This window comes from Solea senegalensis, linkage group LG1 (assembly GCF_019176455.1).
Source record: "Solea senegalensis isolate Sse05_10M linkage group LG1, IFAPA_SoseM_1, whole genome shotgun sequence".
In the NCBI taxonomy this organism is placed as follows: domain Eukaryota; kingdom Metazoa; phylum Chordata; class Actinopteri; order Pleuronectiformes; family Soleidae; genus Solea; species Solea senegalensis.
The window spans coordinates 5103166-5126380 of NC_058021.1; the positions used below are offsets into that span (position 1 = coordinate 5103166).

The 23215-nt window shown below is 39.4% G+C and overlaps 1 protein-coding gene across 2 annotated transcripts in view; it reads left to right on the forward strand.

Moving 5' to 3' along the window:
* The window catches only part of LOC122772474 (guanine nucleotide-binding protein G(olf) subunit alpha), a 61328-nt gene that overhangs the window by 29205 nt on the left and 8908 nt on the right, over positions 1 to 23215 (forward strand). For both annotated transcript variants that reach the window (XM_044030562.1, XM_044030572.1), the window contains exon 5: positions 1094 to 1191. In XM_044030562.1, the coding sequence (XP_043886497.1) occupies positions 1094 to 1191 (98 nt within the window). The remainder of the gene's footprint in view (positions 1 to 1093; positions 1192 to 23215) is intronic.

A 23215-nucleotide genomic window follows, 5' to 3' on the forward strand; every position in this document is an offset into this window, starting at 1 on the left:
TATCAGAAAAACTAAAAAAAGCCTTATTTTATTTGTGTTTTACTAATTATTGTCATATTTAATATGGTCATCATTATTATTATTAATAATAATAATAATAATAATAATAATAATAATAATAAGATTATTCCTTCTGCTCCTTTTTTATTAATCTCTTTGGATTTTCCTTTTTTTAATTACATAATTTAATCTATTTTTATTTTTGAAATATTGTTCTCATGTCAATTGGTGACATACATATTTATTATTATTCTGTGTATATTTGATTTTTTCGTCACAGAGTGCAGGCCCCGTTTTCCAGTTGTGGTCTAGGTTTTTAATCATAGCATTTATTGCATATCGCACCGCTGTTAAGTTTTACTTAACCCAGTTCTGCTTTCCTCCCTCATGTGGGTGTGGCTTCACACAGACAAGGTTAGGGAGAGGGAAAGAGAAAGTGCTCTGGTTAAGGAGAGTGGTGGTGTGTCGCTACTACATTATGGCCCTGTTTACACCTGGCATTATAATGTCTTTTCTGTGACCAGGTAGCACTTCACCACATGCATTTACACTTAACATGTATGTCCGGTGTCCACATCAAAGATCTGAAACCCAATCTGATCACCGTTGTCCCACCTTACATCACCACCCCCTCTAGCAACAGACTACGGCATCACATACTTTGAGCTCCCCTATCAACAACAACAAGAAAGTTAGCTGCATGTGAAGTCACAGAAAACCGCCATCCTCTGCTCACCTCACGTAGTTGCGGGTGGAGCAGAGATGCATTGCATTTACACCTCTGTTCAATCTGCCTACCTCCTGAAGTGGTTTGGCAGATCGGATAACAATCCGTCCTCGCTTGTATTTATACCTGATTGCAATATGATCACAGAAAACACATTTTAATTCTTCTTTAAAGCTAGTGTTGTACTTCCCACATCCATGAGGTTGCTTGGGTTTGAGTCATGTATATTTCATGTACAAACACGGTTGAGAGAGAGACTTAGATCCATCTATGAAGATAGTATGTGCTATTTGTTTGTCTCTGTTTCTTTTGTAGTATATATTATCATTTGATTTCTTAATGATTTTTTCCTTCTCTTTTTCTCAGGAGTTCTTTGACCATGCAAAGAAGCTGTGGGATGACGAAGGAGTGAAGGCATGCTTTGAGAGGTCCAATGAGTACCAGCTCATCGACTGCGCACAATAGTGAGTTAAAACCTGCAAAAACTACATTTTGTGGAATGGTTTTGAGCTTTACTTAAAATGGTTTGCTCTCAAGCACCTGCTTTGTGTCGGTATAAGATATTGATAGGAGGACAAGTGAGTTTGGTTGAATTTGAAGCCTGTAAATTGTTGTCCTGTTGCTGCTCAATCTGTCCTCTCTGTGTCGTGTTTGAGGTAAAAGCTCTCGCTGTGTGTGCTGCTGTCGTGCTTACATGAATATGGTTGAGTTGTGTTTACTCTGGGTGTGGCAAGGTAAGCAACAGTTGTATAATGGAAAAGTGGTCTCAGACTTTTGGACCCCACTGTATATCTTTTCATGTCGGCGTGTTTGACGTTTCACCATGGCAATATGCAAAGCCAGCTCTGGCCTGTATTAAAATGTCCAGCCATTGTATTCAGCAGCTAACGTTTATTTAGGTTTAATAGGTTTATTGGTCGACTAGTTTGACGATTAGTTGAAAAATGTCGATCAGTGTTTCCCAAAATTCAAAATGATGATGTGCTTGAATGTCTTTTTTTGGTCCACAAACTAAAACTATTCAGTTCATTGTTTTTGTTAGATGAAGCAAAGAAAATGTATTCGATAGTCATCAATTTAGAAATCGGTTAATCGCTGTGGCCCTAATTTTTTTTTGGCAGATTGCTGAAGTTAAAGTGTCTCATATTAGTGTTGAAAGTGAAAAAACTAACTGTGGTCTTACTGTGACAGATATTTTACATGCTTAAGATCACTTCATTTATGAAAGTATGTTAATTGCTGTGTGGCAAATTGCAGAGACTGATGCCCCACATTATTTGGAAAGCTCCTACAGTACCTTGGGCCTTTGTGGGGCACTGGTTGTCCACAGAGCAGGAGCCCCCTGTTACCTGTAAAAGGAAGTTTGGATATGCAAAGCGATTCACTGATTACAGTGTCCTCCTTCTGCTTCCTCTCTGACTCACCTCTGGATTCACATGTAAATATGAGGACGTGCACATGGTTGAGACTCAGGAGTGCAGCCCCTCCCATCCCAAAGGTTGATTTCTGTTATCACCCAGGGTTTGGTCAAAGGCACACTTTATCAGCGACTGGGGGATATTGTCTTGTTGTCAGCCATCTGTGAGCCTATGTTACATGAGCTTTAAAGTTGGTATAGCACAAAGACAAAACAGGCTCTCCTCTCTTTTCCTGAAAATCCTCTGTTCCTTGGACATACATTTTGACTTTGTGTTTAGTGGTTCCTTGGTTGCCATGTCTGAAACAGCTTCCATAGAAAGTAGAGAGATAGTCAGGTGATGTTAGAGAGTCACATGAATCTGTAAGGTGGAGCTGTTACAGGCCAGGGCCTGTGTTTGTCTTTTCTTCTCTGTCTGCGTTTGTGTGCAGTACGACTGCACAATATGTGAAAGAGCATCTTGTGTCAGTCAGTCATATTTGACATGTATTTTAAACTGTGTTATTAATATTCTGTAAATGCACAGGTCCTCTGAAAGCTGAAATCATAAACCACAATCTCTGATTTTATCTGCTTTTCTGTAGAATCATCATAATATGTGTGATTGCCAGAGTCATGTGTGCCTGGCTGATGTCTGGATTTTGTCAGACGGCATAGCTTCTCACTTACTTCCTCTTGCAGTTTTAACCTCTGTATGAACTCTGGATGGAGGGCATTCATAGATACTCTGTCCTACATGGCAGCAGACCTGTCTGTGTGTAAAGGACCACACACACACACACACACACACACACACACACACCACCTATTGTTGTTAGGACCACTTAACTGTACACTCTGTTCTTATCTACTGTGCTGGATGTAGTGCAACAGTGGCAGACGGCCTCGGCAGCCAAGTAGGTTGAAAGGAGAGAAGCACAGTTCATAGGTGTAGGGTTTTATTTTTTTTTTATTATGGTATTTTTATCATTTTGTGTACAGAGGCTTGACACTACCTTTTTGTGTCTAAGACCAATATCACAATTTTGAACTCCTACTGGTAGCGATGAGGCTCAAGCTTCATTGTCCAACACAGTATTTTGCCTCTTTTAAATGACTGAGTTGTTGACATGACAACTTCAAGATGTATACGGTTCATCTATTAATTATCACATTGATAATGTTTATCCTGTACACGTTGTACATTTTTGTTATTCTTGTTTAAACAAGGGCTTTGTGCTATTTTTTATTAATTTTAATCTTAATTTTATAAATTTTAACTTGTGTGCTCTTTTTTTCTGGTACTTTCTGAGTCTGAAATGGAGCAACTGTAACAAAACAATTTCCTTCGGGATAATAAAAGTATTCTGATTCTGAAATGGAAACTACAATTTTAAGCAAAAGCAGAGGCTGCATTTAATTGTTGTATTTTTGATTGTTCAATGATCTGTTGTGGAAATGAAAAATGAATACTGCTTTATGTTGTTTTGGATTGAATGAATGTCCTCTGTTTCTTGGACATACAGAGGATGTGATTGATTAAAGGGCCACACTGATGGCATTAGCAACGCATCTACGTCACATAATGTGGTGTTTTTCATATCGCCACACATGTTAACAGATTAGAGCAGCCACACTGTCCAACTGAGTTCTAAATTCATCTCATCCAAGCAAGCCTCACTGTTCTTCTCATGAATGGAGCTACATTATTACCAACATCTATGTTACAAATGTTGTTAAAAACATTATACATCATGTACACCTTTCAAATTACACTGACTGACTGACTGAATATCTACCAGGGCATGACTCCATTGGTTGCAAAAGAGAAATCTAGTTGATGGTAAGATAATGGTCTCAATCTTTAATTTATGGCCTTCTTCAATAGAACATTATTTTGCTTTTCTAAATTATGTTCCCAGTTAGAGAAATATAGATGATAAAATGCAGCACATATGAGTGAACAACAGTGTGATTGACAAGTGGTATTTTTCAATAGGTATTTGGTTTCAAGTGACGCCTCTGAACGCTTAGTTAAAAAATGTCAAATTGCAGTTGTACAGGTTTCAAATCAGGAATTCCAATTGTTAAAGGCAACGTTACGACCGGTTGCAGTTAAATACCATGTTGTCTGGGTATTTAGTTGAGAACAGAGACTTACTATGTGCATTAATGAGGTTGTTTGGAGGAATGTGTCTTGAAAAAAGTTTCTATGGATGTACAGTTCATTATGAGCCAAGAAAGAAATGATAAATTATTAGACTTTTGTGGTGAAGAGTAGTTGTAAACTTTCCAAGATAGGGGTGTGTTTTGATACTGTGGGAAACTGAGCGGCCCTGACGCAAGTTTGCGCTCTCTGCGTGCTTAGTTAAAAAATGATGTTACTTGAGTTTATTTTCAAAGACAAACCTTATGTAAAACATCAGCAGCTTAACAGTGTACACACAGGTGATGTGTTCCCTGTGTGGGAGGTGCACAGAGAAGCAGCCTAAACACAGGCCTCTAGTGTGTCTCACTGGGTGTGATCTTGTCCCATCTTCCACTTATGATCCTGTAGTCAGACCAGGATGTTGTAATTTCATCTTCTTTTTTTGTTTCGTTTCTCTGTCTTTTACTTCATATATTGAACTTTCACAGACTCCTGTTTGTGTAGTAGACTGTCTTGGATTACAAATGTGATAAAAATGCTTTCAGAAACACAGTAAGTAAATTAAAGAGGAAGTTGGCCTTTGTGTTACTGTTTGTGGGTGGAGCGTATTCACAGCCAACAATCTAACATGCCAGCAATCTAATATAATAGATATATTGTCATGACATCCTCATCAGATCAAAGCAGAAGATGATTTGTCCTTCACAGACCTTGCTCGACTGGCACAATGTTTTTCCAGCAGGCCCAACACTAGCGACCCATTGGATAAAGCCACAGGAAATAAGTGCGGCCCGATGGCGGGTGCTTGTTATGCCAAAGAGCATGTCCATATCGATGCATTTGGAATCCTGTCACCCATTGATCTGCCCTCTGCATTGCACATTTATACGTTTTAAGAGCACAGATATGTGTCTGCCAGTTGATTGATTATAAGCTATTTTTGGCTGCAGTGTGCTGGCTCCATTGCAATGCCTTGTATGTGTCAATGGAAAAAGTTTAAACATTTTTTTCATGTGCAGTCCCATAGCAAATTACACCATTTATACCAGATGTTTACAACTGTAGTAGCTGATTGTTATCTAGTGATGGGTGGTTTTTCAGCAGAAATGAGGCTCTCTCTGCGTCTGCATGTGTACAGTGGCTGGGATGTTAAGTTGCAGCAGCAGGGACGAGGCCAGAGCAAAGCTGGCCTGGATGCAGATGGTGCTGGAGCTGGAGTCTGGGAATGTAACTAAATAAATGAGGCTACGAAACAGCTGAGCTTTAGAGCTGTGTATTTTTATTCCTATTGTGAGAATGAGGTCGGGCACATATGGTTTAAGTGTGTTGGGGCTGGATTTTGGTTAAGATGCACTAAACATATTTTGCCGTTTCAGTTACATTTGGTCAACTTAAGCCCAGTTTTAATTTAATTAATACTTTTCTAAAGCTATTACTGTCAAACACAAATTCCCTTTTTTTTAATCTTTGTAAAGATATGATATGTAATATCTCACTCGGACCAAACCTTGGCAACACATCACCCCCACGCTGAAACAACTACACTGGCTCCCTGTTTTAAGTTCTGGATCACCTTTAAGCTTCTCCTCCTTTGCTACAAGTCTCTCCATTCACTTGCTCAATGTTATCTGTCCAACCTCCTCTATGTGCACCGTCCCTCCTGGAACCTGCGGTCTGCTGACCTTGGTCTCCTCTCCGTTCCCCGCACCTGCAGGGCCTTCAGTATCGCTGCTCCAACCCTCTGGAACTCACTCCCTCTGGCTATTTGCCAGGCACCAACTCTGGAGTAATTTAAATCACTGTTGAAGCAACACTTGCTTTGTGTTTTGGATCTGTCTTCGTTTTCCTACTGTAAAGCGACTGTAAAGGCACTTTATAAATTAAGGTATTGTTGTTATTATTATCATCATTATTATTGTTATTATTATTATTAATGTTATTATTATTATTATTATTATTATTCGGTAGTGCTGGGTGGTATGACCAAAAATGTATATCATAGCATTTCTCAAAATCGAATCGGTTTCATGGCGTACAACTGTATTTTATATGCATGAGGGAGAGCTCCAGCAAGAGAGAGAGGCTTAGTTCAATCTGTGCACATACTGAGCAAGTGGTCAAAGAGGGGGAGCGGTGGCACAGCTGAGCGTGTGTCTGTTAACCAAACTGAATATATTCTTGTTGCTCTCAGGTGTGTTTTCTGCTAAGGTGGTGGAGTAAATTGCCCATAGCTGCAATTACTACCAGTTACTTCTTCAGCTAAGCCGAACAGTGTTATTGCTGCGTCACATTCCATTTTCATGTACTGGTCTTGCGGTATTTGAAAAATTCACATAATTGAGAAAAAATAATAATAAATACTGGTTTTCGGTATGAACTTATATACTGCCCAGGACTACTTGCAGGGAAAACTTGCTATAAAACGTCTCAGTGAAGAAGGAAATGTTCAGTACTAGGGCTGGGCGATATATTGATATTTTATATATCGATATATTTCTAAACGAGATATAACACGTGACAATATCGATTGTATCCATGTAATTAATTTTGCGTTAAAATGACAATACATGAGCTGCAAGTTCGCACCTATTTCTCCTCTCCCTGTGTCCCTGCGCACGCAAACACACACCGGGGCGTCGCACCCGTGGGGGAGGTGGGTGTTTTAAAACCCACACTTTTCCCAGTGAGAGGGTTCAACACCAACACTTTTTCCTCAGTTTTGCAGAAACGCCTTACTACATTTGCCACTACATCTCTGGCCGCGTTTCTGCACTCACTGCGGCTGTCTCATCTCCCGTCGTTGCCTCAAACATGACACCGGCTTTGAGTGTGACCGGCTGATGATTGGCTGTTCTGCCTTAAGTCCCGCCTCTCTTGGTGTGTTACAGTGTTTTGACTTATTTTCCATTACTGTCAGTCACTTTTGGACATATGGAAGCCTGAAGTTGTAAATATTGATAATAAAATATAAGACATTATTTAATTATGTGTTAAATATCTATGGAAGTAATTGAGAAAATTGTTCAAACCCAATTCATTTTCATACATACAATTTTCATTTTATTAGTCATGTCTGTTCCAATTTATAAAGTCTGTTTTTATTTCAGTGACCTCTGGCATTTGGCATGTGGCTTAAACTTATAACGGAATGTTTGTTTATATTTTAAAGAGTTTGCCTATGGAAAACATTTTATCTAATATGCTATAATGCTTTGGGGGAAACCCAAATTACATCACAGAAAAAATATCGAGATCTATATCGAGTATCGCCATTCAGCTAAAAAATAGCGAGATATGACTTTTAGTCCATATCGCCCAGCCCTATTCACTACTATTAGATAGCTAGTGTGTTGTATTTTTGTCACTAATAGATTACAACTACTATTTGCTGTATATTCTACCACTGAAGACCCACTAATTGAGACAACACAATTCCCACACTCCCACGCTGCTTTCCCAAGTCATCAAACTCAGTTTTTTGTTATTGTTTTTCCCTAGTGGCAGAAAATACATACTGTGCATTTATTGCTTGTCTTTACTGTTCTTTTACTAAATATCTTAGATTTTTCACCATTAGTGTTGCAAAACTACAAAATGTACACTGAATATTTATTCACTTTTTTAAGTAGATTGTGGCATAATAATTGATAGTAAAAAGTAAAAATGACCCATTTCTCTTAACATAATTTTATCTGTCGTTTCATATCAGTCGACCATTCATAAATGTAAAACCTGAATGACTGAACCTTTATCTTGCCCATCCACACCACAAACATGAATGAAAGACATTCATTTTGATAAGTGGCTTGTAGTGGCGAAAGTACACTTAATTCCAAAGCCACTGAATAGTCGTTAGCTCTAAGTAGGTTTCAATTGGCTTGACTTGTAGGTACTGGTGTAATTCATCAATCACGAAGGCAAGAGAGAGTTGTGTGAAGGGTTTGCACATTTATTTCCACTTGCCGTACATCCAAGTTACATTTATATGCAGACCACCGCCCACCACTATACCTTCAGGGAGGTGCGTCATGACGGGCTGTAGCCTTGCCACCCGGACACCCCCAGGCCGAGCGTACGGGACCAGATCCCCCACGTCCAGCGACGCCCCCCAGCCCCCACAGCCACCCCCACCCAGGCCGCCAGCCCCAACACGGCCGAGGGGTGTGCAGGAATCGGGTTTTTGTAGGTGGTTTACAAATAAAGCTAACTTATAATTATAATTACAATTTATGGTAAATATAATAATCATAAAATATTAAAATAAAGTCAGGCCAGAAAACCTGCAGACTCATGATCATATTATTAGGAACAATAACAACGTGGTAAATGTAATTTTATAATTCTTTCACTCTAATTCATGTGTTCATCACATTTATCAGTAACTTTATGAACCGATAGTGACGATAAGATAAGCAGCCTCCCCGGGAATCAGTGGTGAAGTGACCGCAGGTCTCAGTGCATCACACCGTCATAGCTCCACAGTCCACACTGTCATCTGCCCCATGTTCAAGATGTCAGTATGAATCCACACAGCAGCTCGTTAATACATCGATAATAAGTTTGAAATAATCCTAATGAGCGACGAATAAATAACTAAACTGCTTTGTTGTAATATTTTAAAAAATGTAAAAGAAATCCCATCATTGCCTTCATTTATTCACATTTCTCATAAAGTTTTCACATAGTACGGTTCCCCGACAGTAGCCGTTCCCGAGACGCCACATGTGCTTTGCTGTGACGTCACTCTGGGAAATAAGATTTTTCTTTTTAAGGCCTTTAGGAAGGTTTTATAAATGTGAAGCACTGATGCCGTTTGATGGTTTTGCCTATAAATGGCAGATCAGAGATTTTAATTTCTTTACAGAGTGTTTCTTCAATGTCTAGCCACAGGCTGTCCAGTTGTGGAAGTTCCAGACCACCATAGGCTTTTGCTTTTTGGAGGGCTTTTAAACTGATGCATGCTGGTTTGTTTTTCCAGAGGAATTTAGTGGTCTAATGATTTAAACCAGATTGGTGAAGATTGAGTTGCGATCACTGAGAAGAGGTAATTGATTTTTGGTAAGATCATCATTTTTATGGTGGTAACTGTTCCCAGAAGTGATATAGGTAAGGAATTCCATCGTAGGAGGTCATCCTCTGTTGATTTAAGTAATGGAGTATAGTTTAATTGTGGGAGATCTGACAACCTGGAGGAAAAAATTACACCCAGATATCTAATGTTTCCTGATTTCAGAGGACTGGATGGTGATGATTTTAAGTCATGGTTGATTGGTAGGATAATCGATTTTGTCCAATTTATTGAGTAATCTGATATGGCTGAAAATGTATTAAGTGTATTAGTTTCAGAGAGAGAGTTTTGTGAGTTTTGGAGGAAAAGTAATACATCATCAGCATAGAGGCTTATTTTGTGATGCAATTTTGTTGTTTGAATACCTTTTGATATTTTTGCTTGTGCGAATTGCAGCTGCAAGTGGTTCAATAAAGATGGCAAATGGTGATGGAGAGAGTGGACAGCCTTGTCTGGTGCCTCTCTGGAGGGTGAAGCTTGGAGAAGTTTGATCATTTGTCCTGACTGAGAGGCACTGGGTGAACGCTATACAATTTTGATCCAGGAAATGAAGTTTTCTCTAAATCCAGATTTATGCATTGTAGCACGTAGGAATTTCCAGTTTACTCTATCCAATGCTTTTTCTGCATCTAGTGAAACCACTGCTGCTCTAAGTTTATTGATTGTTATTGATTAGTTGAATGTCTATCGTTAATGAATCCACAATGAAATGTGCTTATGTCTTTACTAGGGGTTAGTTTACCATTTGAGTCTTTTATGGAGTCGATAGTTGTTTTTTCTTTGTTTAATTTAAGTTGGTTAGCTAGGTATTTACTGGATTTATTGTTATGTTCAAAGTTTTCCATGCATAATCTCTGCAGTTGGAACTGCATTTTTCTTTCTATTATTTTGTTTAATTTGAGTTTTAATTTTCTTGTATTATTCAACAAGTGCCCATCTTGGGATGTAGGATAAGCAGTCTCTAATGTTTTTACTTTATGTTGTAGTTCTGTTCCCAGTAAGTTTTCTTTCTTCCTTTTAAATGAGGAGTAGGAGATTATTCTATGCCTCATAACTGCTTTTGCTGCCTCCCATGAGGACACCTGGTTGGGTTCCTGGCAGGTCGTTTGTTTCCAGAAATATTAACCACTCTTTTTCGTAAGTATTTGGGTGAAATTTGGATCATCTAGTAATGATGTATTAAATCTCCAGTTTCTGGTTGGTGGTGTGATGGCCTTATTAGTTATTTTTAGTGAAACTGGTGCATGGTCACTAATAGTGATAGTGAATCAGAGTGTCTGTGATGTCTGATAGAATTGAGCTGTTGGTGAGAAAGAAGTAAATTCTAGAGAAGGAGTTGTGTACAGGTGAGAAGAAGGTGTATTCTTTGTTGACTGGATGATAGGAGCACCAATCATCACAAAGACCATAATCACTCATGTATTGTTTAAGTGTTTCTGTCGATTTCCAGTTCCGTGTTGTTCCTGCCTTACTGAGCCTATCAAGTTCTGGGTTGAGTGCCATGTTGAATCCCCTCCTATTATCAGTGTTGTGTCTAGGTGAGTGGACAGTGAGGTGAAGAAAGTGTGAAAAAAGGAGGGGTCATCGACATTTGGACCATATATGATTGATATACAGAAGTCTGTATTATTGATTAATAAGTGAAGTATTATTAATCTACCTTCTGGATCTATCATAGTGTTTTTATGTGTGAAGTTTAATTTTCTATTGATCATGATGGCTACTCCTATGTCTAGAGTTGTAGCTTGCTGTGTATATGTGGGGAAATTGTGATGAGGTGAGCTGGCAATCTGACTTAGCTAGGTGTGTCTCTTGTAGTAAGGCAATGTCTGCTTGAAGACTATTTAGGTGGTTGAGGACTTTGTTTTTTATGCTTCGAGCTGATTCCACGCACATTCCAAGTGACAAGCCTGAGTGTATTCATCTTATTAACCATATCTATTTATCTAGTGTAACCTGTGTGTGTTCTCTGTGCGCAGATGTGCATGTGCTGATGCCTAGGATAGGGTGTGTGTGTGTGCCTGTCTGACAGCCTATGTGAGTGTGCTTATGTCTAGGATAGGGTATGTGTGTGCGTGTATGCATGTGTGTGTGTGCCTGTCTGACAGCCTATGTGCGAGACTACAGCCTGTATATTGATGTGTGTGTATGTGTCTACGCGCTTGTGACGTGTCTGTGTGTGTATTATATGCGTGTGCGTGCGTCTGTCTATCTGATGACCTGCAATACTACAGCCTGTATGTGAATGTACGTATGTGTGTGAGCTTACGCGTTCAGTATGTGTGTGTGTGTGTGAGAGAGAGAGAGTGCATGCGTTTGTGCCGTTATATGTAGGGACCTCGTTTTGATGTGGTCATTAATTACAGGATACATGTTGTAGATAATGACATAATATCTTCTAGAAATACATGAACATAGAAAAACATAAAAACATAAACATGAAAAAACACAGAGGTGACAAAAATAACCAACCAAACAAAATCCAACAATACATTCTTACCGCAGTGATTGTGAAGTTAGTGACGGATTAGATGAGGGAACGGGGGAAAAATTTGAGTGCGGGTTTTATGTTTTAATTATGGTTTTATCGTATTGATTTATTGGGGGCGATATATCGGTTTTCTGTGTGTTTAATAGAGCCAGGGGGTTACCACTTTAAATTCGGAGGATGAGGCTGCTCCAGGAAGTCCTCCGGGCGACTTCGCTTGGAGGAGGGGGTAACCGCTGGTTGTTTTTGGTAGGTGGTGCGTACTGAATATGATGGCACATCGTTTAGCGGCGTTGCCATGGCAACTATACAAAGTCGGATTTTTGTGACAAAAAAACAAACTGTCACAACTTCCCGAATCCTGGTCCGATCTGAACCAAACTTGCTAGGATTGATAATAGTCCGGAAAATATTAAATTTCCAAAACAGAGCCCCCTGGTGACAGTAGACAATATGACGTTTGGTATTTGAACGCACTTTTCCTAGAGCTTTTGGGCGATCACCTTCAATACCGTAGACATTATGCTACACAGCATACCCTGGGCTTTACCGTACCACACCAAACTGAACCATGAAGGAAGCGCAGCATAAAAGATACATGCATTATGATACAAAAGAAAAATAATCACATTGGAACCAGAGTTCAAAGCCTGTATTTTTAGACTTTAAAATTCTTCCTTTTAAAAGATAATTTAAAGTATTAACCATTTGTCTTAAAATATAGGATGGACGCACTTTGAGGAGCCTGTCTCATCGCTCCTGTCAGGGGAAGGAATGTATCTCTATTATCTTTGTAAAGACGGTTATATTGTGCCTTTCCTGATTAAATAAATAGAGCTAATGTCTCCAAAACACTCCTCGTCTACTGTTCCATGGGTTTTAAAGATTAATTCAGTTATATTTAATGAAACAAAGCATCACTGAATGTTTGAAGTTGTAATGGCTGTTTTAGATGAGGGTGTAGTGTTGTGAAGCTGGCCCAGGATGGCGAGGTACAGCCAGGTAAAGGACGAGTCTACAGCAGTCCTGGAAATCGCACATAGACACATGTCTGAGGCTGAGTCTGGTTCTTGGCCTAGACTGGGGCTGAGGTTGGGGCAGGGATGTAGTGCTGGTCACGGGACTCTGTCATCAGCCTGGGGGCCACTGACACAGTCATCTGTGGCAGTAAAGTTCTAAGAATGACCGGCATTGTCAGCCAGCCCAGGCCCCTGAACGGCCTACAGAAACAGAGGGGCTACACTTCACAAACAGTGGCTCTCCTCAATAAGGAGCCTCTTCTGTTCATGGAAGAGCCCGAGAGAGCGATATTTATACACTGGCTGCATGTCACCACTGCTTCTTTCTGTCACCAATAAGTTGCTTGATTTCTCTGTCTTTTAGCTGACTTTATGTGCAAGCAGCACCAGGGGATACAGTTGAGCTGTGGGTGTTTTCTGAACGTGTCTGAACTCATCTGTGCACTTATATTTCAATGTGATAACTTCTTACACATTGGTTGTCACTTTGTTTTTTATGCATGAGAAATGGGCTTTTCCACTTACAGTAGATGTTTGTCTCACTGCAGCCAGAGAGCACCATTTGAAATTGTATTAAACCTTTATGGACTGTAATGTTTTAACCACTTAAGGGCTGAAGTAGCCATTGAATGTGTGCATTCAAAAAGTCTGATGCTGAAGTATGTTAAACTATATGTACTACACTGTAGTTTACTGACAACTTTAATGTTAATTGTACCTGGAAAAAAACTGTGATGAACAGGTATTGAGTGGAGGCAATGAAAAAAACAAAAACTAAAATCTGTATTGTCATTTTGAATAATTAACTTTGGCTTAAAGACAAAAACAGACAGCCCAACTTGTGTTCCTGCAAAGTTAAAAGATACTGCACTATAATACAATTGTTACCATCAAAACATGGGTTATGAATATGTATAGTGTGTTTTGGTATTTTCATATTCTTAAATATTTATACCATTTACAGTCAAACTATTAAAATGTTTTTTGTTATGATGAGATGATATGATCTTTTTGTGAGAATAAATGATGCTGCATATGTTTACTATCGCTGAATTAAAATCATCATCTGAAATTATCACAAAAAAGAAATACTTTATTCATAAAAATAATCATAAAAAGCCTGATTAACAAAAACCTTTGTGTCACTTGTTAAAATCAGATGACCCTGCTGTCAGCTGACTGAGAAATAATCAAAGGGGGCACTATAGTGTGTTTGTGTGTGTGTGTGTGTGTGTGTGTGTGAGTGTGAGTGAGTGAGAGAGAGAGATTTCTGAGGAAGAGGAAGGAGTGGTTTTGAGCATAACTGTAGAATCTGATCTGCTGGAAGCTCAGTTTGACACTATATTCACAAACCACTGCCTCCTGGATTTCATGCAGTTAATGCATTTTCTTATCGATAGTTGGTAAACAATAATTGTTATTAATAAATAATAGGAACACACAACTTTTTGTTACATGTACATTACGTTGTGGTCCACAAGCACTAGCATCATGGCCGCTCTGTCCTCCGCCCGAGTTGCGACGTTATGCACTGTCAAATCTGTGGCTTAGAGGCAGCTTAATCTTGCCTCACTTTTTGTTTTAATGCTCTTTGACCCTTTCTCATATTAATTATGCTAGTGCTTAGGTTAATGTGTGCCGCCTGCCAATGTAAATCTTAATTACGCCACATGTGCAGTCCAGACAAATAACACACGGACGTAAAGAAACATTCATGCTTGTTCATCGAGTAATTGTTTCTTACTCCATTAAATTCTTAACGTCAATTAACTGGCCAACAGTTAATCATTAACATCCCTAATGGCAAAAATTAGGGTAAAGGGCTATGGAAAGGATTATGTCCGAGTGTCCTCACATCTGTAAAACTTAGTGTGTGTGCCCTTTTTAGATGGGCTGTCAAACACTAAACATATTCCAGTTTAGCAGTAGGGCCTTGGATTTATTGCAGTGGTTAATGGCTTTATTTCCTTTTTAAGTGTTTGAATTTGCTTTGGAAACCGTGAGACAGCGAGTGAGAGCCTAAAGCTGCACAGTGTAACATGCTACATGTCACAAGATTAGCTTCACAGCCTGTGTGTTTTTATTTTGTTTCGGGAGACATTAAGTTAGATCACACTGGAAAGGCTGCACTCCTAAAGAACAAGATACGCAGTTTAAGTAGATAATTTAAAATGAGAATCTGCATTAAATGAATAAGAAAATAAAAAACCCTTTTGCACAATGTATCAAATTAGCAATATTGTGCCATGTTTGGTTTGTGTTTACTGTTAGCGTTCAGCTTCACTTATCTTACATATGAAGTGTTGCAGAGAAAAATGGAAATCTATGTCCCACTTAAAGAAGGAGAATTGTGGCTATAAATAGATTTTTATTTTTGGGTTAAAATGTGCGTCCATTTTAAAGGACAGACGGAGACATGGAGTGAGGCTGGTGAATGGCGGATATCTGCGAGTCTGTTGGTGTGTGCTGAATACACACACGCCTTTCTCTCTGACACACACACACACACAATCAGGAGTGTAAAGGCACAGACTGTTGGAGGACAGCAGTGGCACTGCAGGTTCCTTGCGCAGAGATTGTGGAATGGTCGTCCACAGACCCCCTCCTCTCTCTCTCTCTCTCTCTCTCTCTCTCTCTCTCTCTCTCTCTCTCTCTCTCTCTCTCTCTCTCTCACTGAAGCTTCCTCCTCTGTCACTCCCTTTTCGCCCCCTCCCCTTCCACCTCACCCCCACCCCCCACCCCCCTTAGAGCTTATGTAAACTAGCTGTGGAGCCAGGGCAAGCTGAGGCTATTTTTAGCTGCAGTACTGCAGAGCAGAAACTGGCGAGGGAGGGTCACGTGTGCGCAGCCGAATCAAAGGGAGTATCCCGGCAATGCGCTGTAAACAAAGGGAAGGTCAGTAGCAGAAGGTGAGACACAAAACGCCTCTGTGTTGGTTTTGTGTGTGTGTGAGAGAGAGTTTGCACACGCATGTACGCATGACCACTCACTGCCTAACCATACCTCTTCTCCTCTTAATGCCCTGACATAAACAAATCATCACAAGTGTATTAATGTCCCCAAATGCTTTCCCCCGTTCACTGTCTCCCTACTAACAGACACAGACCCACATGCACGCATACATACATACATACAGCTTAACTATTACTTCCAGTGTTAAAGACAGAGAGGGAAAGCTGAATTGATCAAAGCAGGGTCTGACAAGTAAGGAGACATATTGCCGTCTAATCATGACAGAGGTTCCCAGCTCCTCACTCTCTTCTGACATTGAGCATGAGAAGAGACTTAAAGTCATGAAGAAATCCTCCAGAAAAGCTCATGACTATGTGTGTTTAGCATTCTCACTAGCATGTTTGTATCACAGTTGATATCAAACCACCGCGCGCCTGCTCAGTTTGCGGTCGTTGTGTGCTGTAGCTCAGGTTGTGTAGCCTGTAGGCCTGGCTAGCAGCAAGGCTAATGGTTAGCATAGTCCAGCCACACCCAGGCAAAAGGTTTCCCTCCACCTCAGCCACTAGTCAAACAAGCCTCAACTTTCACCTTGTGTGGAATGTGGTCAGAGAGGGACACAGTGCTATTTTTAGAAGTCTTTTATATTTTTTCTGTCACAGCAGATTGTTTCCCGAGACTGATTGAGCCGTTGCCTGTTTCATCAGACTAGGTTGAAGGAGTTAGCTTAGAGGCTAACATAAGTAAACATCCGGCTCCAGCACAACAGTTTTGGTTGGCTGATTTATTGTCGTAGGCATTCTTAACCTGGAATTCTGAAGCATCTCAATACTGATAACTACTAAGTAAATACTGCTCCATATCTAACCTAAAGTGTCCTGACAAGACTGACAAGATAAAATGCTATGTCAGGGGCGTATCTGGTTCCTCTTTGTATGCCTTTGTGGTTTTTCAGTGTGATACTGTACTGTACCCAAAATCAATATTTATTTAGAAATTTAATTCCCATCCTTACTTTGTGTTGCTACAGCTGCTACAGGATAAATAAAGGCGTAATGTTTACATGTTCCTTTGTGCATATTGGTAATTAGATTTATTTAGTAATGTATCTTCCTGTGTCTGCTTGAGCATAAACACTTGGAACTTGAGCTAAACCTTTAAAGTCTTGAATCTTAATCTTAAAAAAAAGCCAGCTAGACACATTTGTTTTAATAAACATTCTAAAGATCTGTACCAGGACTAAATGCAACGTAATATATTGCACATAAAAAATGTATATATTATAAAACCATTTTGTGTAGAGTAGAGTTTTAGATTTTTGCAAAATAAGTTCATTTCATCATCCAAGTAATCCAAGTTATATCTACCTGTGTCTATTTCAGTTTTATAGATATAGGGACAGAGGGACTGTTAAGTGAGCTGTCTACATACATCCACCCGAGCATAGCACATGGTGTATTTGTGTAGTGCAGTGACATCATTCACAAAAATGTGATTACTCCCTGACATGGTGCTTAATTAATCAGTGCTCATATTAGTTTCTTAATATCTAAATGTAAAACCCATAACCAGTGTTATGGTTTTATACATTTTGTAATTATAAAATAAAGTAAAAATATGTAGTGCTTTGAGTCAAACCACCCCTTCGCCAAATGTCCCTTCTAATGTTATTCTATTCTATTATAAAAGTGGTATTATAATAATAAGAATATTATGGCCTATGGCTGGTCTCACAGAATGTTTTTAAATTAACTGTAAATAACTTGGAGTCACATGAATCAGGCTGTAGATGTTTAACCAAATCACAATGATGTGTTTCATCACTGAATGCTGAAAATGTATTAAATTCTGTATTAAAACGAATTTCAACTTTAATGTTACCTTTAGTCTCTTTAAGTTTTACTGTAAATTGTTTTTGTTCTGTAACCTTGTTAGATATGCTGCTGCCTGTCTTTGCCAGGAGACATTTTAATGATTATAATTATGTGTTTTGTTACAATGTCAGATGTCCATATAAGCCATAAAAGTGGCTTAAATCTAAAGTAATCCTCTGGATACTTTACTATGAGATCGAGGCACATATTTGTTTACAAAAATTGCATACTAAGTATGATTTGAATTGGAAGAATACAAATACCCAACAGGGCAGGTTTACTATACACAGTCCTTCGGCAACAACAGAAAAGCATTTTACCCTACAGGAAATGCTAGCTTTCGAATGCACTAACAGCAGATATTTTAACTTCAGATGGAATTTTGGCACATTGATCACAGAAAAACCCACCTTTTAGACAGTACAAGCTGTCAAGCACACATTCTCCACTCATGTGTGCTGTGCTTTATTGTCTATTTTCCTTTAAATTGTAACCTAATTTACAAAAATTGACATCATGTCCACGATGAAGTGTAACAGAACAAATGTTGCTTTACTGAGCATTGCCGTGGAGCATATCATGGCAATGCTACTGTGGGTTAATGAGTGTGGCTACATTTTTTTTTTATTTGTTTGTTTTCAATGCACAAGGTAGCTTTATTCACTTGTCTCTTTTTTGTATATTTTGGGTTGTCTAGTGCTAAAGAGAGGAGATGTTGATGCTTTCATACAACATCTAGTGGTGGTGAATATTGTGTATATAAAATCTTTAAAGAGGCCTGAACATAGGCTGGTTCTGTCAGAAGTAATAATTGGTTACTTAATATTTTGGTTGGAAAACACAATGTAGCATTGTAGTTTGAAAAACAAATGTACAAATCAATCAGTCAACCAATTGTTTAAGCTCTAGTCCACTTATTTTAACAGTATTATGGGGAGTAAAAAATCAGGAGAGTCTGATAACTAATTTTACAGAACATCAAACTGAGACAACAATCCACTGGAATAATCTGCAGGATTCTGACCCTGTTCTCACCTCGTCATAAGCAAAGTAATGACATGGTACATACACTCAATAATCTGGGCAGATATTCCACTAATCACCAACACATCAATTCTCTTCAATCCATTGCCTCTGATCTGCTGGTGTCACAGGAACAACATAGTGAAATAACTTGGTAATTTGTACAGACTAGCTGTGTTCCAGTTTATCTGTTTTTTTTTTGTGTTTTTTTTAAATTGTGGTTGTCACAACATCGACACAGTTACCACTTGGTCATAAAGTGTCATTTTCCAATATGCCTTACCGTAGCCATGCCCCATCTCATGGGACTCTTATTGACTGCTTTGTGACTTGTAACATCCTTATCAATTATCCCCACGGTTCAGCTCTCAACTCACATAACCCTGTGTGTCTAATTTATCAACTGACACTGTGTCTGTCAGGTTGTGACAGAATGCAGTAACTTTGTGCTGCTGTACATGCTCCGCAATGCACAATATTACGGTCCTCTCTTTGCAGAAATGAGACTTGTGTTTGGTTGAGTGCTCAGAGAGAGAGAGAGAGAGAGAGCGAGTGAGGGTGAGAGTATGTGTGTGTGTGTCTGGGAATGGAATGATACTAGTGCAGCTTAGGAAGAGACAGTGGATAGAGAGAGAGAGAAGAGAGAAAGAGAAAGAGGAGTGGTATGGACCGACTGGGGTTGCCATGGGAACCCAGCTGGTAAAAGCAGGCAGGGTCAGTGTTGAAGACAGGCTGTGTGCAGCAGGAGCGAATGGATGCCACCCGGAGGCTTGTTTGTGAACTACACAAACATCACAGGCCTGCACAGCTCAAGATCTGACTGAATTTCATATCTTAAATCAAATCTTAAAATAAGATGTTAAAAATAAATACTGGACAATTTCTTTCCTCTTGTGTAGATATGGGTGATTCCTAATCACCAGCCATTTCAGCCTGCACTTGATGGATCAAGCTTATGCAATCTGCACTGATACTGTGGACTTCCCTGTCTGATATGTCATTGGTTATTGAGTTTTGATTCAGGGGAAAGAGGAAAAGCTCATCGTCACTAGGTCACTGGTTGATTTCCTAGCGGAACAACTAACATGACATGAGGCAGTTGTTTGCAGGTGAGAGAATTGAAACCTGCTCCATATGGTTGATTTGACAATTCTTTCTTGGTTTTCTATTTTTGGCAGAGACAAACTCAGTAGCGGACAGATAGTATATGGATGTCGGACTTCAGTATTATTTAGAGAAACCCATCAGTCAATGCTACTGTGAGAATTGTATTTGAGAGCCTCACATGAGTCATGGTTTAGACTCCACTGTAGTTCAAACACTGATTTTGGGGGCTGAGTCTATTTTAAGCCAGGGTAATGTAATGGTCCACATACAGAAGACACTGAACAGAGACAAAAGAACATTACAATATATTTTACATTTTTATACAACACCTTTCAAAACCTCGACTTGATGCAGCCCTGGAAGGTGAATTGGCGGCCTTGAGATAAAGCAGGCACGTTTGTTTACATAAGATTTGGTTTGACTTTCACGAGTGTCTCCATTCTTGCTCCTATATTTAGGAAGCACCCACTGAGCTGCTGATGGATTTTTCTAGTTTCAGATCCATCTTCTAAACTGTGTAGTGTTCCTGTTTGGATGGATGAGACAGACTCAGGGCTCAGATCTTTCCACCAGGTGACCAGGATCTTGCACAGCCTCCTTTACTTGTCCCACTGCATGTGACAGTGTTTGCTGTACCAGCTCAGTACCTCTGAATTTCTGCATTACGAGCTTGGTTGTGCAGCTGGTTTGTTCCGATCATGGGTGTGATGCAAGAAAAGATGGATGAAACACAAAGGAAAGGGTTTTCATGCCAAGATATTGGATATTGGATGACATTAGGGGTGAGCCAAGTTAGAATTATTAGTTGGATAATGAATTGACTGTCAATCTGAGAAAAAAAACATTATCCTATGTCAGGATTTTGTGATACAGAAAATGAAACCAACTAGTCTTTTGTTAAGTTAGTTTGTTGGTGCCCCTTGAGTTAGTTTGATGGTGCCCCTTCATTTTAACACCAAGGTTGAATATTGTCACTCAGCTATAAAACACAACTGCACTTCAATAAAACAGGACACAGAAATCAAATAGGCATATAAATTGCACAATTTAAATAAAGCTTTCCTATTGTGACAGTGTTGCTGCCATGTTCAGCTGTCAGTGTTAAAGTGCTTGTCACCAGTCACAGACTAAAGTGAAAGTCCATTGTGTTGGCCTGAGCGGCTCAAAATATGGAAACTATTGATTTGATCCTCTGCTCTGCTAATTAAAGATGCTCCGCTATTTGTAAAAAGTCAACCCAATTATCAAATGAGCACATGAGGCTGGGTGCTGTTGGTTGGTGTGAAGGTTGACTGACGGTTGCAGCGGACATTTTTGAAAAGCAGTACTCGTGTCATTTCAACTTTGCACTGTGTTTTGTTTTTGGACATATGCGACCCTGATGGTAGCAGTTTACTGTGGCATTAATTAAAAGTTTAAAAGAAAATTGATGCTGTTTCATTCACTTATTAACTAGTTTTTCTACATGTGTAGCTTTATTTGTATTTGATTGTTTGTGTGTTGTCAAATCCTCTCAGATTTGTCATGGAGCTAGGTAACCCATGTTCCTGTCGTACCATACCATCACCACTAACACCAACATCCCTTTCCCTGGAAAATGTGGTGCCTGAGCCACTCCTCCTCCTCTTCCTCCTCCTCCATCAACAACTGTCCCTCAACCTGTTTTCATGCTTGTGTCTGTGTTTTATGGAAAGATGAGGCCAACAACACAGAAAGACCAGGCCAAGTCAAGTGATACTATCCACAACAAAGCCTATACATAGCAACACAGTCAGGCCCGCAGGACGAGTACAGTGTGTTTTGGCTAAATACAGAGAGAACCCAGCCCTGCTGACAAAGACAGAGGGACTGTTATAGACAAGATAATAGTGGAATAGTAAGAAAGCCTCTTGATATGGCCTTCTTACTGTGGATAAAATGATAAATGAAGAATTACTGCTGGATTAATGTTATTTGATGTTTGCAAAGAGGTTTTAAAATGGGGAAAAGGCAAAATAACAAATGAAAACTACAGTCATTGACTGGACCCTCACACTCCTCGGTGTGTGTCAGGGTGTGCCACTACCGTGACCAACGCTGCGACTGACTACCGGAAGACACAGCTCTGAATGTTGTAGAATTATGGATGCCGCTCTATAGAAGCTGCTGTTGGTTCCTCTGCCCACTGGGTGGTGCCAGAGAAAAAGCACCAATAATAGTTTATTGTGTAAATCAGGAAATGTGCATTTCTGGCAGAAAAGTCAGAGGGAAATGCTGAGTACTCACACCTTTTGATCCATACCTTACCATGGCAATCCATGTCCAGATCAAAACAGAAGAAGACGGGTATCCATCTCTTTTCATGTTAAATGTAGCCTTATAGCCAAAAAAAAGGACGCACATTTTGTGATTTGTTATTTATGTTCATGCATGTTCAAGCCACCGGAAATGTGATTATTGTGAGAAAAATAAGACAAATTACAATAATAGAAGTAAAAGCAATAGAGCACTTGCACTGCTTGATGTCTGCACCTGACTTAAAAAAACAGTACAATTGTCTTTTTGGAACTAAGTGAAAGATCTTTGGCCTCCTGTTTTCCTCAATGCACTAATTTGCTCAGAATGACCACATCACACAGTGAGCTAGACATAGTTCTGGGAGGAAAGTGAAGGAACTAATATATACCAAAGTTTTCTGTGGACCTAAAGTGCAGCTCAGATTCATGTAGCACTCAAACAAGAGGAGCAGTGATAACTGCACCTAAACCTTCCACTCAGACATTATCTGGAAGGCCACTCAATAATCAATGTTATCTTTTACATTGTTTTTCTTTGTTCTGTTTGTTCCCCCCTCAGGCTGGGTTTAATGGCTATACATGGCTCTCCAGTGCTCCACCAATAGTACTTCTGTCACATGGAAGTCACAAAGAGCTCAGTAATTACAACATAGCTAGGTTTCTGCAAGAAAGGCTTACTAAAAATACCCCCACATTGTTGCAGTGATGGGTCAAAATCTGGAGGTTTTTGAGGCTTTGCTTGTGTTTTTGTGTGAGAATACTTGTCTGTCTGTGCTCAAGCGGGAGCAGTACATGTGTCACATCAACATCTTTTCAAATGCATTTGCTGGTTGCGTTTGTCTCAGATTTAGACACAGATTTATAAAGTAGATGTCATTGATTGAGTTTTCTAAATGTTTTTCTTGACTTTTCTAGACAAGTCACCACATCGAGTGGATTTGCATTTTGTCTCTGCTCAGTGATGATGTCTGAGACATTTACATTCAAATTCAAACTTTTTTTTTTATCAAGCACAGAAATGAAACATCATTAACTACTTAGTTAATTGATAAACCAAGGTTAATTTCTCAGTTGTGTGAATTTGTTTCCCTTTGTCTTTGTTGATGAGCTACTTTTTAAGTCATTTGTGGTGGGCATGT